Here is a 19,230-nt window from a genome sequence, read left to right as displayed (position 1 = left end):
AGGTCAGCCAATAGAGCTTAGCTAGATAGCTTTAATAAGTGGGTTAACAGATGTAAGAGATGTACTGAAACAGAGTAGACTAAAAATGTTGAATAATGTACAAAATGTGAAACATTTGATAACTTGATTTAAAATTATTTAAAACAAGCCTGAGAGCTCCTCCAACCCCCCCCCCCCCACGAGAAGATCAAAGTATACTTCTCTTTAGCATTGTAGCACTTTTTCTACGACATCAAACAATTAAGCTATAGTTCATTACTATAAAATAAAAGAGAAACATAGTGTAATTAAAATTTTTTGTTAATTTCATTCCAGTCAGTTATGATACATTTTTTCTGTTGGATGTAGACAATATCCATATCTGACCAAAGTGTTATCAAGAAATAAATTAGAAAATTGCCAAAACGTCAGAACCAAAATGAAGATATCCATCAAATATACATAGAAACTGTACTTTTTGTTTTACTTGATAAAACTCCAATAACACTTTAAACTAACAAGCTACAAACTTTAAGTCACAAAGCGCAAACTCCAGAAAAACACAATTTGCATCAAAATCTTTGCAAAACGTAGTTCATATTTATAACATTTCAACAGGAACTGTATTTTGGTAGACTTGGTCAAATTACAGAAACCATTTGTCAGTTGTCTGCAAGGCCAATGAGGTACGTAAAAACTGACTGCTATTCAGTCAAAGCCAAAATTTGGCAAGGTCAGAAAAACATAATTTACATCCAGTCTTCGTAAATAAATTTTGTAGTTTAGTACCGTCAAGTTACACAACATGCACACAACCATCTTGAAGACTTTGCTGGTCGCAAATGATAATCGAAAGCAAAACTGAAAATTCATAACTATGCGGGGAAGCTCATTTTTCCCCCATTTTGCTTTAAACTCCCTTTTGATTGGTCTATGAATTTGGGCGATCGCTTTACCGCCTTGGCGGAATAAACACACGACCATAATAAATAAATTCAACAGGGCAGCGGAGTAGCAATTAATTTCAACTGGGAGTCCTCTCTTCTGTGCCAAGCACTGGCAGTGTTTTTTAAACTTTAAAACAATGTTAAATGAAGACAAGATGGATCTGTTTGTTATGACTGTGCAAGTTGTGACGAGAGTGTGCATGTTGTGTAACGGTATAATTCATTAAATTCTAGAAACCATTTTTCATAACTTTCTGCAGTCCGCTTTCTGCAAGTTTGATAAGAGATATGTATAAACTGTTATCGCCATTCATTCCATTCCATCATTCAGTCAAAACGTGCGCCAAGGTTAGAAAAGTTTAGAAAAACACAATCTGCATCCGGAACTGCGTGAAAAATAGTTAGATCAATTTCAACAAGAACTGTATACATTAATATTAATATAATTGATCAAATTTCAAAGACCATTTGCCATAATTTTGCAAGTCCAATAATAGGAGATGTGATGTCATCATTTGGTTCCCGTCATCTGACCGACCCTGATTTACGGTCAGCAGGTAGAGTTGGAGAGTCGGAAAGCTTTTCCACTGCTTTGCTGGATTTCCACTGTCGACCTCTGCACGCTCTGTGTTTACAAGTTTTCAAATCAAAGTAGCGAGCCGCATGCTAATGGAGAGTAAACCGAAAACCAGTTTATCCACGGTTTCTCAATTTCTTAATTCGGATCAGTCCACACGGATTCCCTTTCAACAAGATGTAGCTGCTTCTTAAAAGAAAAATATTTTCGACCAACCGACCGACCGAATGACCCCCACTTTTTAAAGTAGAAATGACGGGAACCAAACAATTTTTTGCGATTCGCCTTATCAAACACGTCCAAACCAAGTCCAAAAAAGCACGATTGCATCCAGGCTTTATCAAAAGAAGTAGAAAAAGAATCCCCTTGATGAAAATCATGTGTTTGATTTGCCGAGTTAAAAAAATAAATGACAGAAATTGAAGCTTGCAAAAGATTTACACTGGAAATACTTTGGTACAACACTGACTTATCACATCTGACTTATCGCTTGAGCCGCCATCTTGAAACACCACATTATGATCTGTAAAAACAACGCACGCTAAAAGTACCCAAAAAGTTAACCCGATCGGAAGAAAGTTTAGAAATCAAAGTGAGATCGATCGGGAAATCGGATTTTTTTTTTGCCATAATATATTGGCACTTTTGGCTAATTTACCATTTTTCGAAAATTGACGTTCGAGCTAGAATGTCAATTTCAGGCCTTCAACTTGATTTCATCGCTTATTTCGATCTGGGAGGGATTTATTGATTTCTAGGCTATATTTCAAGCCTTACTGGACCATTTTTGAACTTTTGGATCCTCAGTCTTAAGTCTTAATAAGTCTAGCGTTAAAACTCAGAGTTAAAACTCTACCCTTCGAAACTACTTTAGAGCACTTACAAATCGATTGTGGTTTCAAAACACCCCGGTGAATTTCCCTTTTGTGCCGAGTATTTTGTCACTGAGCTACTTAAATGGGATTAAATTTCTCAGATGACTCAAATATGAGATAATATTTTAACAGTTTTGTGCCATTCTACTGCCAAACTATTCATGTATGTTGTGAAATATGGCGTTAAACATGTTGAAAGTGGTCTTTTGACATTTTTTTGAATTTAATTCGAAAAAATTTCGTGGATAAGACCTTTAAATTTCCACTGGGACTTTTTTTATGTTGTCATTCACGAAATTTATTCCCCGATAAATTAATCCCATCAAAGTAAACTATTATAAAAATGACTAAATTGTGGGTTCTAATAGGATGGGAGAGATTTGGACTGGAAAAAGACTGGGGGACTGTTTCTTAGGCGCTTGATGTGTAACTTTTTGAAATTGCTAGCACACTGTCTCACCTTGGCTAGGTTTGAAAGATCCTGTTTATGTTTACTTTAGTGGGTAAGGTAAGTATCTCATTTAAAAAACTAATTCAATTTAAAATAGAATAGTTGAAATTAAATGGCTACTGCCTTAACCCATTTGTATGGGAAAAAAAATCATTCTATTTATTATTACTTTTGTAGCTAATAAGATGAAAAAGGCATTGGGAAGTGTGCGCAGGCATTTTCAAAAATTAGACACAGATAAAAATCACAGGGTGTCAGATTTGGGTGAATACTCTAAACCAAAGGATCCTAAAGATTCAGACTCTGTTCGAATTGTTATCATTTCTGATACTCATGGTACAAAGAAAATCCCTGAGATTGTACCTGATGGTGACATTTTAATACATTGTGGTGACTTCACATTACATGGACGCTTAGTAGAAGTTGAATCATTCAATGAAATATTGGGTAGTATAAAACATAAGTTCAAACATATTTTGGTCATTGCTGGGAACCACGAACTTATGATGGATCCATCTTTGAATGGTTCTAGACCAGAAGAATGTCAACGAATTTTAAGTAATTGTACTTATTTAGAAGATGAAGGAATTGAATTGATGGGAATCAAGTTTTATGGAACACCATGGTAGGTATTTCTAATAATCATGCTTGTTTATTTTTTTTAAAAGTATCAAATATTTGTTTCTCATTCAACTATGAAATTGTAATCTTCTATAAGAAAATAGTAAAAATAGCACATAACACTCGGCTAAAAACTTTCCCCTTCGTTGTTTTCATTCTAAGGTCCTTAAAACTAAAGCCGTTCTAGATCTCCTAACTTAAGGGTGGAATATTTTCATGTAAGATACTGCTTTAATAAACAGATCAAAGTCTCTTCAAAAAAACTTGTTTGATTCTGCAAAAAATAGGTAAATTCTTGGAAATTTCTGTACTGTAGCTTAAAGGTTTTGTTTTTAAATAAGAGTGTTATCGTTAGGTTACTCATCAATTTCAATTTACAAGTTTTTTCACATTGAATTGACATGGATGTGAAGCAAGATTGGTCAGAAAAAGGAAAAGAAAAATATTGTTTTGCTTTTATCAGCACGATATAATAATAGGAAGACACTGTCCTGATATGAAACATGTGTTTGATATGAAAATTCCCGTGTAAAATATTTTAAGTATTTAATATCAATGTCTTATTCTCAGGCATCCAGAGCACCGTGTAGGAGATGCTTTTTCAGTCAAGTGTGGTGAAGAATGTCTATCTAAATGGGAAAAAATACCTTTCGACACTGATGTCCTCATGACCCATACACCGCCTTATGGTGTTTGTGATGAAGGTCACCATATTAAGCATGCTGGATGTCCAGAATTGTTGTATATTGTTCAAGAGAAAGTCAAACCGAGAATCCATGCATTTGGACACATTCATGAAGGTATGGTTTTTGTATGGTTCAATTTTGTTAATCTCTTTTTCCTTGCCACTTTTATCATATTTCTTCAGTATTATAAACTGGAAAATCTTAATGTATTTGTTATTCTTAAACCTCCTTTATTCTTACACCCCAATTGAGGGTAAATATAACTGACTGAAACTCAATGGGGATTGATATTTCCATGTTTTTTTATGGCTAGGGATTTAAATTCTTTTGTTTTCAATCCGGGGGGGGGGCACTCGATTCAAAAACGACCATACGTGATGCCTTAAATCAAGCCTTTGAAATCGGACTCTTACTGTGCAAAGAAAATTTTGAAAAATTTGAGCAAATCTGAGCGAAAAATCGACCCTGTTACGGTACATTTTCTTAAAAATCTTTGACCATTTTCAGGCAAGATATGGTCAGATTTTCGAAATTTTACACCCTTAGAGTGCAGTTTTTCTCATCTTGCTGATTTTGACCCTTACTGTGCACTTCGGAAAGCATAAAATTCAGTTGGGATGTGAAAATAGCATTATATTTTGCAGAGAGGATTGGTTTATTTGATATTTTCAGTGGGGACAAAAATTGGAGGATAATTTTCCACCTAGGCTAATATTGGCTGATTTTCCCTGTGGGAAGGAAGGGGCGGGTCCCAGTGGATCTGTGAGAAGGAGGTGCATTTTTATAAAAAAAGATACGAGAAACAGACAATACGTATATTTCATCGTGTGCCGAGGACCATCAACTCAAAAAATTCTTAACCAATACGTCTTAATAAGGATAATATTTATCATTAAGTGTCAACAACACACACTAATCAGTACAATGCTTTTTATAAGCACTTAGTAGAGATTATCTAGTTTTTATTAAAATAATGCATTGTTTGGTCATTGAAAGTTATTATAAACTCATTATAAACAACTATATCTTGATTAAAATGTTTGGCTTTGATTTGAAAAAATAAATAATGCTCTGATAAAATAATGCTTATCGATAAACTCAAGTTCTTATAAAATGACCAGTTGTCATTTGTGATGTACATTATGGTTTTCCGAGAAAATACTTTACTGTTAATGTAGACAATAATAAGTTTTAGACATTTTTTAGTACATGAAAAGCTCGTTTATGAGTGGTTTGTGTAACAATCTTGTGAATTTGTTGACTGTTTCTTTAGAATTCTGATAGAACTAGAATACATTTGATATTTTCATGGAAGAAATATGGGATGTAAAGTACAACAATGTAAAGAAAAACATACACGACATTACTGCAAGCTTTGCAAGGATAAAGATTCTGATCATTTTTGTAATCAATGTCCAGAAAGCCTTACACTGTATCATGGCACAGCTGAAAACTGTCTTGGACCTATTACGAATTGGGGTCTTGAACCAAGTAAAGGTGGACGCTTACGTCTAGGTCCTGGAATTTATTTTGTTAAAGATTTAGATGAAGCTAAAAGTATCTCAAAAAATAAAGTTTCTAAAGATCTCGGTGGTGGTATAGGTGTTGTTTTGCATTGTCGAGTGAACTTGGGAAGAACCGTAGACTTAGGGAACAATTCTGGATGCACCTGGCAAGGAAATTATGATTCTGCAACTTCAATTCACCCTCCATGGAGCAGCTTACAAGGTGGATGGGTTATTTCATATGCTTTCCCTGAATATTGTTTGAAAGATGAAAAGAGATGTGTTATATATGGTATAAGCATCGGTGATGAGACTGTCGAAAAAGCTGATGGATATCGTTGGAAAGAGACTTTAAACATTGTCAAAGATATGAACCAAACAGCAGATAAACCAACCATTGATTCTAAAGTTAGAGAAATAACCAGTTTTCTAGCCTATGGTACAGGACATACAAATAAGTTTCTACCGAGAGGGACAACCCAAAGATTCAGGAAGGCAATATCAAGCTTCAAGTGTCAGACTCGATTTCCTGATGTATGTAGCTTAGCTTGTAGATATTGGTACATTACATTGAAATTATTTCTGTACTTGTTTTATTTTTGTAACACAATTGCATCTATCGTTCACTTGTTTGCTGACAGTAATGATGAGATGAAGCCAGCTTTGATATCATTCACCGTTTTCTTTACTCTTGTAACCTTATTGAAACTGCTTTATGTATTATTTCATATATATGTTTTGTAAAGACAAAATGGAAGAAAGTGCTTTTGTTATGTTGGCTGCAAATGTTTTAATTGCATTTTTCTTTGAAATGCCAATGTTAGTTTCACAAGGTTACGCTTTGAAGGAGATTCCGAAAATCGAATGGAAAGACCATGTTCAGGATATGATGGTACATTTCGAGTTCATGGTGAACTTCTTTGTCACATCATTAATTGATTTTGTACTTTACAACATTGCTCTAAAGAAAGAGAAACCTTGTTTTTATTTGTTTTTAGCTATCATGTACACACCAATCGTCATATTTATCGCATGTTCTATCTGTTATGCTCCCGTTTATGTGACACTAGCTGGATGGGTTTATTTACCTGATGCTTTGATGGATCTCTATGGAGGACAGATTAAAGGAGGTGTTACGTTTCTTTTGCAAATATCAATGTATGTTGGAGTTTTTGGGCTTTGGATTTGGACAATTTTGTTGGGTATTTTAGCTCTTTTAATGATTATTGCATTTTTTATTGCTGTTTGTGTTAATTGTCTAGCATGATAGCAAATTATCATCTACTCATTTTTGGATTATATTAGATAATATAAAATGATTTAGAATGAAAATAATTATCTGTTAATATAAAACAGCTATTTTCCATATAAAAAGCATTTTTTTAAGTTATAAATTATTATTACTTATTAATAAGCGCTCCCTCCTGCTAACAGTCCTTCCAACTCCCCCCTGCTTATTAATTTTTGGGCAAATGTTTTTGAAAGTTCCCTCTTTTGCCCTAATTCTGCTGTATTAGCCTCTTTTTCAAAGATTTTACACCCATGACATTTTTTATTTCAACCCCCCGGCGGATTATTAAGTTTTGAGAATTTTACCACCCACTCTGTATGTTCTAAACCCGCCGCTATTAGGTACCCGAGGGTACATATCGTTAATGTTTGTCAAAGGAATCCCTTTATTTGAAATTGAGCCCATCCAAAAAAAGCCAAATCTTTTGGGTTGACATCTTACTCTACTATATGACAACCATATTAAAGAAGAAATTCTAAATCTTGATTTCATACTTACTAACCTTAGATTTTTGTTCAGGAATCTCTTTATAAAAGGTCCTCCATTTTGATTTAAGCAGCCAAAAAGTGAAATCGTTTGAGACCACAAAGAAGCAGCCCTAAATTCTTAGTGAGAGATACAATGTTCTTCCTTTGCACAGACTTGTTAAAAGCAAATTAACTTTTTTAAATGATCAATTAGGTCCATAAGATCACAAAAACGAGTGGTGAGAAAATTTTGACCATTTTGCTGATCCCCTAGTGACGTCATCACTTTCGCTGGGGCTTGAAAATGAAAGTGAAAATCAAAAGCTTAAATATGGCTCAAATGAAAGATATTTATCCAAGGATGAAAAATATCACAACATATACCTAAAAATCAGTGAACAAAAAGTAAAATCAACACAGTTTGTTTACGATATTTCGTTCTATTTTCAGAACTTCATCAGGTATGATACTGCACAAGCGTTAACACATTTTTAAATGCTACAAAATCAGTGATGCGTAAATCAAAAGCGAGAAATAAAAAATTCTAATGAACAAAGGAAAAAATTCTATAGGGAATAAACCAAAGAAAATGTTAAAAAGATTTAATAAAAATAGGTGCGTAGCGATAATATTTACAACGTTAAAACAGTACAATAAAATTGATGAAAAAAATCCCGCGGGGAATAATCGTCGAAAACAATAAAACGAAAAATTAAACGAAAAAGGTTTCGAATTAGCCGATTAGCACAGTAAACGCAGTGGAAATTAAAACGGAAAATTAAATGCTCGTGTCCCCTTCTGGCTTATTCAGGACAAAAAGCAAAACAAAAAGAAATGGGAACACCTGATACTAGTAGAGCACACAAATCAATATTTGAAAAGTTATAAAGGGAAATAGCTAAAAAATAACGTCATCGGCAATTAAAAAATCTTAAGTCAGCTTTTTAGAGAAATCATAAGGCCGCGAAACGCCAATAGACTGAGCAAATGATGCAATTTTCTTTAATTTTGTAAAATATTCGTCCGGCAAAAGAATTTTACTAACGAGGTACCTCTTGCCTATTTGCGCCCCGAAAGATCTGCCGTAGGGGAAGGGCAGTTGCCTCCTTTTTCTCATCCAGGTTACCATTCTATGTTGCCTTTGCACTTAGGCTTTCTTAAATCGTTCTTGGTTTTTCCCTTTCTTTCATAGCATACGGCATTGCCAAGGATAAAACGACAACGTATCTCAACGCATCGATTTGTACACGCCGTTATCGGTCAGACAATTTACCGTTTGTCATCGATTTGAAGCCTATCGAGAAAAAAACTGTCGATTTCTTACCGAATGTTCTGGATGGGATTGAAACGATTTAAATCAGGTGATGTTGATTCTCTTATCTAATATTGGAGATTTGTCAAAAAAATATAAATATCCCAATGGTGACCATGTTTCAGCATCCAATACGAAGTCGATTAACTCATTTATTGGATATTATTGGTGTGTGCAACCTCAATTACACTCTTTTTCTTGTAAGCATAACATTTATGAGCATAATTAGGCTCAAATTCGGTAAAAAAATAAGCATAATACTAAGCATACCTCCTGAAATGCAAAAAAAAACAGATTTGGCTGCTTTTCTAAAACACTGACTTTTTTTAGGGTTACTTTTAATCTTTTAAAGTTGCTTTAGCTTTCTTCGACCAAAGATTTTCGCCTGCAGCGTTAAATGACTACAAATGACTGTAATTTGTTGAGCCGAATCCATCTTCCGACTTAAAAAGTCGAAATTTCCATGGGCCAGAAAAAATCAACAAGTCTAAGCATATAAATAAGCATAAATTAAGGCTGAAGATGAGATTCTGCTAAGCATACTGAGCCTCGACCCGATTTTCCCGTATGCTTATAAAAAAGAGAGTGTATAACTGTAGTTTACCGTTAAAAATTCAAAAGTCCACTTAAGAATCAAATGCTGATTGGTTGATTTTGTTCAATGACGTCATAGATTTGAGCTGGATTGCATAGGCTGATTGATAAGAGTTAAGTTTTATTGGAATGGTCATTTCAGTGGATTTATAATATAGATTTACACAGAGCGATAACCGATGTACCCTCGACTCTAGGCCTCACCTGACAACCCCCCTTACGCTATTGATAATTCTGATGGACGCGTTGACGGGGGGGGGGCTGTAAATGATTCTTCCAGTTTTTCGGCACTGACCTCTTTAGGTCGCAAAATCGTTTAACGGCCCTGGTTCGCGAGGATGTAACGGATGCATATATGAGTACACAGATTAATGAGTAACAAGTGATGATAATGCATTTTAAAGAGATTTTCGAATCCCTTCACTTAGACAAGAAAAAACTCTATGAAAATTGAACAAACTTTATGGAAACGTGATTTCCGTGCATTAGCATTTCAAGCGATCAGAAGTTACCCATTTTTATTAATTTTAGAGTAAATATTGAATATTTTTTTAAATGAATTGATTTCATTATTATTTATTTTATAATTTATTATTTTGCAATTATTTTCCACGATCAACCGTAACACTGTCATATCAACCTTTGTATAGGAATAATGTGTGTAAGACTGAAATTTTGCCAAAACCAGAGTCGCATTTTAAGACCTGAATTGAGAATCTAAGATCTTCGCTTGGACAAATTTTCACGAATCGGCCTCTTATTCACCTAATTTCTTTCATTTTCCTAGGGATTTTACTTTTTTTGCGAGAACTATTATTCGAGAAAATAGCAAAAATTCGCGAAAATCGTGAAATTTAATCCACGTGAAATTTAATCCCCTTTAAGGAAACTAAATATATTTAAAACATTTACATCATACAAGTCAATTTTCTTTTCTGCCGAGAGTGCTCGATGTTATCAGAACTTGTTCAAATTAATTGATGATTGTCGTCCATACGGGCGACATTAAATTTAAATTTCTCTTCTCTCTTCTCTTTCTTTTAATTTAAAACATTTACGTCTAAAATTTATACGAATTAAGCCAAATATTTACTGCTTCCCATTCCATTTAAAACTGTAATTTAATTTAAAATTTGTAATTAGGAATATATTATGATAATAACAGTCTTTTTTTAAATATTTTTGTATGATAATAGTCTATAGTGTAAAGTTAATCTTAAGATTAAGACCAAAATAAAACCAAATATGGTAGGTTTTAAAATATGGTAGGTTTTATGTTATAAAATGTGAAATTTCAAGTATGCTCTTAGTAGGCCTCAGAAATATTGAGCTAAGCACATATTTCCTTATTGTTGATTTCGTCAGCATATATACACATAAGAAGTTTGTAAACTATTTTTATGTACTTTATATTTTTGCACAATGTAACAAAACACGTCAGCATATTTTGATAATATTACGCCTTACGTATGCAATACTTTCCTTCATCATATAGAATGTCATTTTCTGAAATGTTATTTTTCTTATTAAACTTCTGAAAATTTTAGTTCTAGTGAATATGTATGTGTACAATATTCTTAAACTCTGTCTTGCTTGACATGTAGGTCTAAAGATAATCTTTTTGTTATGATAAAGAAAGGAGGCTCGCCTCTTATGCTGACAAAACAGAATGAACAAAATGATTTCTCAAATTTTGTGCTCGCGCGCCGTGGGAGAGGAGTACTTTGACTTTTTCTTTTGTTTAAAAATGCCGTGTATGCAAGTTTTAGGGAATACGTTAAGTGATATGTCCTTTAATTGGTTTTTAATCGCAAACTCTCTCATTTTTAATTCATCTAACATCCTTTAAAAAAGATCTCAATCTATTTTTATTTGCTACACAATGTAGCCAATGTAGGACAGTTAGATCAAATTTTAACAAGTTTGACTCTACTTACATACATGGCTCATGTAAATGACTGATTATATATTTCTTTCTTTTCTAGATTTAGTATACTAACAAAATAAAGATGGCAGAAGAAAGTGGTAAAATTAAAGTCCATCCCATGACACAAAAACCAACACAACTGTGGGATAAAATCAAAGTCAAAGGACAAAATAAAAAACAGAAGAAATTAGATGTTAAAGACTATGTCAAACTACCTAAAGAACAAAAACCGGGACATGTCCGATTTGTTTTTGTATCAGATACTCACAGTCAAACGGACAATCTAGAAATGCCAGAAGGGGATATTTTAATACACGCTGGAGATTTCTCTAATGTTGGAAAACCAGGAGAAATTGATAAATTTAATGAATTTCTTGGTCGTATACAACCGAAATATAAACACCTAATAGTCATTGCTGGAAACCACGAATTAACCTTTGATCCTTTTGGTGCAGAATCGGCCGGTTATTTGCTACCAAAAGACTGCTTAGGTTTGGATCATAAAGAGATGAAAAAGAAATTAACAAATTGTACATTTATTGAAGACCAAGCTGTTGAGGTCATGGGATTCAAAATCTATGGATCGCCCTGGTTAGTATAGTTTTTGTAAACATCTAAAATTAGATTTGCCACCATTTTCTAATCTTTGGGTTCAAATATCCGATGTTTCCTTATATTTATCTCATGAATATGTAAAATGCTACGTTTACAGTTCAAACATTTCACAAGATAGAAGCGTAAGGTAGTTTTTCTAGGAATTTAGCTTGAGTTTTAGTTGTGAAAGAGATGACTATAACTTTAGTATTTAATACATCTTTTCGACCGTAGCCGCCAATTGCCGCGGGCATTTTTTGTCCGTTTTACTACCCTAAAGTCGTCCCAGTCTTTTTTCCCACCTAGACAATAGAAATAAGTGTAAAAAAGGATTGGATCGAGTTTAAGTGGCAAGTTAAATAATGGAGTGACACGCGCGACTACGGATGAAAAGGTGTATTGAAATACTTAGTGTTTTTCGCAGACTTCGTTTGTCTATGGAGCTTCATACCTTATTTTGGTTCTTAGAAGGTAGAGTCAGTTGTGTAGTTAGATTTCTGTCACTAATTTCCGGTCACTTTTTGGACCTACTAATTTCGTTGTTCGTTCGTTCGTCCGTTCGTTCTGTTCCGTCTGTTACCAACTTTTCTCAGGATTGAATCAAAGGAATTCTTTGATTTTTGGTACAAAGGTGCAAAATGGTGGTGGCCAAAATGTGAAGCAGCCTGATTTTTGAAGAAAAATAATTTGGGAGCAATTTGGGGCCAAAAATGCTCAAATTAGGGTTTTTTAAACTTTGTGAAAAGTTCATTCATTAGATTTTCCTTATTTTTTGAGCCGATTTGGGCCCAAAAATGCCAATTGGACTATGTGAAAAATCTGTTCATTAGTTTTTTTTGTACAAACACTTGCTACTCATTAATGAATATATAACCAATAGACCTAGTGCCCACGTCCGGGCTCTTTTGGGTGCCTCCTTATAAAACATTACCTCATGAATATCTTGATATTTATTTTCTGATTTTCATAAAGGCAACCAGAATTCGGTGGATGGGCGTATAATTTGAAACGTGGTGCTGATTGTTTAGAAAAATGGGATCTCATCCCTGATGATACAGATATACTTGTCACCCACGGACCGCCCCTTGGCTATGGTGATCACTGTTCGAGTCAAATGAGGGCGGGATGCGCAGAACTTTTATCGACCATTCAAAATAGGGTAAAACCAATGATCCATGTTTTCGGACATATTCATGAAGGTAATACCTGTTCCTAATCCCTTTTCGAAACCACACATTTTCTTTTACAAGAACATCGAACATTTTTGAAGTCTTGACTTTTTGAGCTCATTTTCATGTTCTCATTTTCAACGTTTTTGTATTTTTGTATTTTTGTATTTTTGTCCATTTTCCTTGAAGAGATCGGGCTTCTTAAAGGAATTATACGGTGTTATATACACCCGACTCGTCTGAAACTGATGTCAGCAAAATTTTAATAAAAGAGTCCTTTCAAATTTGTAAATAAAAGGAAGAAAAAAATCTTGCTCCACATTTTTCTTTATTCATTACAAAAGATTCTATTTATTTCAATCTGCTGAATCAACATACATTATAACTATGTAAAATGTCAATGGCTTTAAGAGTCTGCAAAGCCTTTAAAAATGTTCTTAACTAGTCTGAATCGCAGACCTCTAAAAACCGCAGATAGTATAAGAAGCACGAATTCGTTAGATGATGCAAGCAGTCTAGTTCTTAACTTGTTCTTAATATTTTGGCTTCGAGACATATTTTTTGTATAATTTCTTCTTATAAAAAAAATCGTGTAGAGCTAAACTTTCCCAGAACAACTAAAAACGATTATGTAGAGAGAGCACTGTAAGGGTAGGAGAGCTCTTCATAATCGATTTTGAATCTTACCAGTCTTATACTAATCCTCATGCAGAAAGTATTAAACTGATTATTGTTAACACATAAATAACGTAATTAGGACTGATAAGATAGACGTAGGCTGTGGTTGGAATGTATTTTCATATTTTTCTTGTAGCATATGGTATTTGGACGGACAGCACAACGACATATATCAATGCTTCAATATGTACTTTACGTTATAAGCCTTCCAACAAGCCCATCATAATGGATCTCAAACTTCCCGAGAAAAAGTGAACTCAGTTGTTTCAGCACTTACAAAAACGATTGTTGCCTTTTTTGGACCGACCTATAGAGGTCGTGGACTGGTGGTCCGTCCGTCCGTTTGTCCGTTCGTCTGTTACCAGCTTTTCTCGAGCTGTACTTTATACTTTTTTATGAAATTTTACACACTGATGCAAAGTGACAATACCTAAATTGTGAAGCAGCCCGATTTTCGAAAAACACTTTTTTCCGGCCGAAAATGCCGGAAATATGCCGGAAAAACATTTTCTCGAGATTTTATCATTAGTTTTTTCTGATTTTTTGCTCGAAGATGCGTATTAACAATGCCCAAAACATGGCCGAGTCCGTTGTTTGAGAAATTTTTTTTTCCGGCCGAAAATGCCAGAAATCGCCGGTTTTTTTTCTGGATTTTCATTGGACTTTTTCCTTATAATTAGTTGTTTTTTTCATTCAAAAACATTATTACTAGCAATGCCCGCCATCAAGCATGTTTCAATTTTCAATAATATTGATTTTTGAAGCCGGAACTATTTAAAAATCGCCGGAAAGACAGTATTTCTTGAATTTCTCGAGCTGTACTTTATATTTTTTTATAAAATTTTGCACACTGATGCAAAATGACAATACCTAAAACGTGACGGAGCCCGATTTTCGAAAAAAAATTCTCCGGCCGAAAATGCTGGAAATATGCCGGAAAAACCGGTTTTTTGACATTTTCTCGAATTTTCATACTTAGTTTTTTCTGATTTTTTGCAGAAAGATGCGTATTCGCAATGCTCAAAACATGACCGACTTCGATTTTTTGAGAAATTTTTTTTCCGGCCGAAAATGCCGGAAATTGCCGTTTTTGCAGATTTTCATTAGATTTTTTCGTTTTATTTATGTCTTTGTCCACGATCAAGCATGGTTCAATTTTCAATGAAACTGATTTTGGTACAGGAACTTTCTAAAAATCGCCAGAACAGCCGAGAATCGCCGAATTTCTTGAATTTATCGAGTTGTTCTTGTACTCTTCTGCATTTTCATACTATTGTTGTCATTCATCAATTGTCTTATTACATCAATCTTCAATTACCCAGGATAGAGTTATCCTCGAAAAATTCTTCGAGTGGCTTTTTTGGTTCTTTAAAAGCTTCAGTTTTTTTCAAAATACGACTGTTTGAAGTTTGGAGAAGGGATTTACAAAATCAGGCTGGTTTCATCTTTGAAAATGTTTCTTTTAACATCTATATTATAATACGCTTAAATCGGAACTCTCCCATTCTCGCATGAGGCTTTTTCGCTAGCGATTTTTAAATACACGGCAATTTTTTTCGCGCCTTTTTGATTGTATATTCAATTCTATTCGCCAAGTGCACTTCCATTCAAGAGAGCACATTTCTCCTTGATGGAGAAACACAACTGACTGTGCAATAGCACTATCAGCATAATTTATAGTTTTTTAAAAAAAAGTTTATGTCGGTTATGAAATAATTTTGATTCACATGGGAATACGTCGAAGATAAAATTTGAGTTTTCAAAAAGACATCATATTTATGATTACCCTTGAGATTAATAAAGCTCCGATGACATTTCCCTTCTATTTGATACTCTGATAAAAACATTTCAATTTAATGGACTTGACAATATGAGAAAAGTTGATGACTTATTCCCAATTCAATTATGAAATTTTTTAATCAATGTTTGCTATTTTTTGTTCTATTGAGATAGCAAAATGAAAACGCTTTTACTTACGCATTGAGTTTAATTGTTAAATAATTGTTGACTCTGTTAAGAGGTATTGAAAAAGGCACTCTTTATATTCCACCGTAAAGCACTGTGGTCTTTGGAGTGATCGGTGTTGCCAAGTACCTCTAATACTGAATTTGAATTTCTATTTGTTTTTTATCTTCATCCTTGCGTGAGGAAAATAATAGTCTTTCCTCTCCCAAAAACCCAAAAAAAAGCACGTTTAAAGTATGACCGATTTCTCGCGAGAAATTTTTAACTCAATTTTCACCAATATTTGCATGAGCATTATTTTTAGCGAGTCAAGAACATTATTGTTTGAAGGTTTTCAACAAAAGAAATTATAACAAATTTATACAATTTAATAAGGAGAAGAAAAATCAAAATTCAACTAAAAATACTTTCACCATATTTTTTAATGTGCATTAATTTTAGTGTCCCCTTAAAAATTTTAAACATCAATTTTTACGAAAAAGGCCTAAATTTAAGAACATTTCTTCTCGCAAAATAAGTACATTTGTATACAAATCCCTACAAGTTTCTGAAAAATAGAAAAGCGAGCGAAGCGAGCGTATTAAAAGGAGTAAGAAGTCGTCTCGGACGACGCCGGGACGGCTAGTTTTATTATATTGCCTTGATTTGTAATATGGGGCCCTCCAGCGGTTTGCGTATTAATGCGCTTTTTCGGCTGGACGTGAATGCGTTAAAATTGAAAAAAAAAACGCGCGAATTGAAAAAACTTGCGTGAACGTGAAAATGCACTTTATTGCGATAATGTGCGAATCTGCGCTATTTTTGTATAAATTTGTGAATTTTCTCTTTTTTCTTTTTCCGCCGGTTATGTGCAAATTTCCCGAAGTTTTTCGGAAACTCGTGAAAAATTTGCGTGAATGCGTGAATTTCGGAAAAAAGTTGCGTGAATGTGTGAAATTTGGGTCTGCTGGGGGACCTCTATTATGCTATTTATAATAATATTAATTTCTGTAATATTTTGCATATAATATTGAGTATTCTGTAGTGATATGAAATTTCAATGTATAGTAAAAAATTTTGTACCCTAAACCGATTTAAGAGTCTTTCATCACTCCATCAGATCATCAGATCTACTATAAAGTCTTTATCAAAAAGGTGTCAAGCGTTTTTATTTTTGATTTGATAACTTTTCAAGCGTTTGTTGTATATAGTAAAAAGTTTGGTGTCGTTGGAAAGATATTCAAACGCCCTTATATTCGTTCAAGAAAAAAAAGAAGGAAAAATGAGCTTCTTCGAAGCGCTATAGTGTGTAGGTATATAATTTTCTAAAATATTTTGATATTTGTTTTTCTCAAAGTAAGGAAAGAGGTAAAAAAGGGAAAGGGTGAAAAACGAAAATAGAAATAATTAGTCTCACTTGCTTTTTAACAGCCTGAATTCCGTTGTAAAATTGCATAATTGGTACGAAATTAAACTTTTTCACCCCTGAGAAAGAATAAGAAATTACCGGTTGAAGGATGCATTTTATAAGAGATATTTGATGTTGGTGGTTGCATAAATAGGAGCTGTGTTGAGAAGGAGGAAAAATTGGCGAAGAGGGTACTGATGATTAAAATGACACAAAATATTTCCACTGTCGGGAAAATTTCCACCAGAGCTGTGAGACAAGGGGTGACTAAAATTAACTTGAAACGAGAAATAACTCGAAACATCAAAGTTATCAAAGAAAAAAGGGAAAATTATAAGCATGAAAAAAAACTGAGTTACAAAATTGAGAATGATGTCATGATATTTCAAAATGACAAACTCGGTTTATTGACTCGGGATTTCCGAGCCTCGTTTTTATCTCATCAACTTTGGTGTACAATTGTTTTTGATTTTTCATTTTTCCTTGAGTGTTTTTCCGAAAAAAAATCTCCAGAAAACACTCAAGGCACTCATATCGGCAAGAAAACATTCGTTAAGGGAAGAAATTTTTACGGAATTTAATTTCATATTGTGGATGATGAAGAAACGATAAAACTCAAATTTCCACAGTGACACAGCGACTAAAGTCTTGGATGTTACACGTTACTGGGGTGAAACGTAAGAACGATTCAACCCGGGGTAAAATCATTTTGGGATACACGTCGGTTACTTTTTCTCCAACCCAGAGTGAAGATTTTAACTTATTTTCATTCCCAGGGCAAACCGATCCAACATTTCATCCAACATGTCGTTTTCCTGATGTTGGATGAAATGTTGAACCGGTTTGCGTCAATTCAAATTTTTAGAAAAAGATTCAAAAAAAGAAGAAAAAAATCGTGTTGGACGGTGTTGGATGAAGTTTGATCGCCATCAAACATTTCATCCAACATTTGCGGCGATATCAAAGAAGCTCTCTCATTGAATTGTGTAATTTTTCGTGTTGGATTGGTTTGGTGGTACTTTTTTCTTTATTTTTTTGAATTTTCATTTTTTTCCAAGTCATGTCGGATGAAATGTTGGATCGGTTTGCCCCGGCCTTGATTTTCGCTTCATCCAACGCAAGTTTTTCCATCAAACATTTCATCCAACTTTGGAAAATCACGTTGGATGAAATGTTGGACTGGTTTGCCCTGGCCCTCGATACCAACTTTTTTCTTGATGTCAACTTTTTTTTTCGATACCAACTTTTTTCTTGATGTCAACTTTTTTTTTTTCGATACCAATTTTTTTTTCAATACCAACTTTTTTCGATATCAACTTTTAAATTTTTTCTTTTTTTAATATTAACTTTTTTTTTCGATATTAACTTTTTTTTGTCTCGATTACTCGAGGCTTATAACACGCATGCGCAAAAATGCATTGCGCGTGTATTTGATCGGTGAATTCATTCACATGGTAAAATTGTCAACAACATAGGGAAATTGTGGTTTTATAGTTTTGTGGTTTTACTATCCGTGGGGTATTAAACTAAATTCTGTCAGGTATTCTGGAAATCTAAATTGTAGCTACAAGATTTCGCGGGAGTTTTCTTTTTTACTCAAATACTTTTTTTGAAATAAAAGATGCCGATCTTATCGGATAGGAAAAAATAATCCCAGCAGCTCTTGATGCTCCAGGAATTCCACGTATGTGCTTCCGCACCATCTCTCTCGTTCTTGTATTTTATTAAGGGTCCCTTTACACTTGAATGGTTACTCATCGAGGCAAAAATTTGTATTTTACAACTTTGGAATTGTAATAAAAATATTGGTGTTAAAAAAAAGTTGGTATTGAAAAAAAAATTGGTATCGAAAAAAAAGTTGGTATTAAAGTCTGTCCAGATATAATTGGCAGTGGAAACAAGAATGCCTGTAACTTTTGATAGTTAAATATAATTATGGAAATTTTTTTTTGCTTGTTTTAGAGAATCAAAAGCGCTATATTTGAATGTATTTTTGTTTGAAAATTTCGCGATTTTTAGTGGTTAAATTTGCGATTGTAAAAATTGAGCTTTTTTTCTACTTATATGCTATAACGTTCATTTTTACACCAGTGGTAGTTCAACCTTAGGTTAAGAAGTTTGTTAAATTTCAAGGCAAACAGAAAAGTCCTTCGGAAGATATGGGACCCGAAATACCCCTTGGTAGCACTTTTCTGTGAAATATGA

The 19,230-nt window shown here is 33.8% G+C and overlaps 2 protein-coding genes across 2 annotated transcripts; both read left to right on the top strand.

Moving 5' to 3' along the window:
• Positions 1-2,986: 2,986 nt before the first annotated feature.
• LOC136821167 (metallophosphoesterase domain-containing protein 1-like) lies at positions 2,987-10,802 on the top strand. Its single transcript, XM_067077399.1, has 3 exons — positions 2,987-3,454; positions 4,021-4,250; positions 8,592-10,802. Exons 1-3 carry the CDS (start codon positions 3,015-3,017, stop codon positions 8,753-8,755), a joined length of 834 nt encoding a protein of 277 aa, XP_066933500.1. The 5' UTR covers positions 2,987-3,014; the 3' UTR covers positions 8,756-10,802.
• Positions 10,803-11,288: 486 nt separating this feature from the next.
• LOC136821187 (metallophosphoesterase domain-containing protein 1-like) lies at positions 11,289-14,015 on the top strand. The gene is made up of 3 exons (XM_067077418.1): positions 11,289-11,823; positions 12,799-13,025; positions 13,810-14,015. Exons 1-3 carry the CDS (start codon positions 11,315-11,317, stop codon positions 13,926-13,928), a joined length of 855 nt encoding a protein of 284 aa, XP_066933519.1. The 5' UTR covers positions 11,289-11,314; the 3' UTR covers positions 13,929-14,015.
• The last annotated feature ends 5,215 nt before the right edge of the window (positions 14,016-19,230 follow it).

The sequence above is a fragment of the Clytia hemisphaerica genome, unplaced genomic scaffold (assembly GCF_902728285.1).
Source record: "Clytia hemisphaerica strain Z4C2 unplaced genomic scaffold, Clytia hemisphaerica genome assembly, whole genome shotgun sequence".
Taxonomy (NCBI): domain Eukaryota; kingdom Metazoa; phylum Cnidaria; class Hydrozoa; order Leptothecata; family Clytiidae; genus Clytia; species Clytia hemisphaerica.
This window is presented reverse-complemented; position numbering and strand designations above follow the sequence as displayed.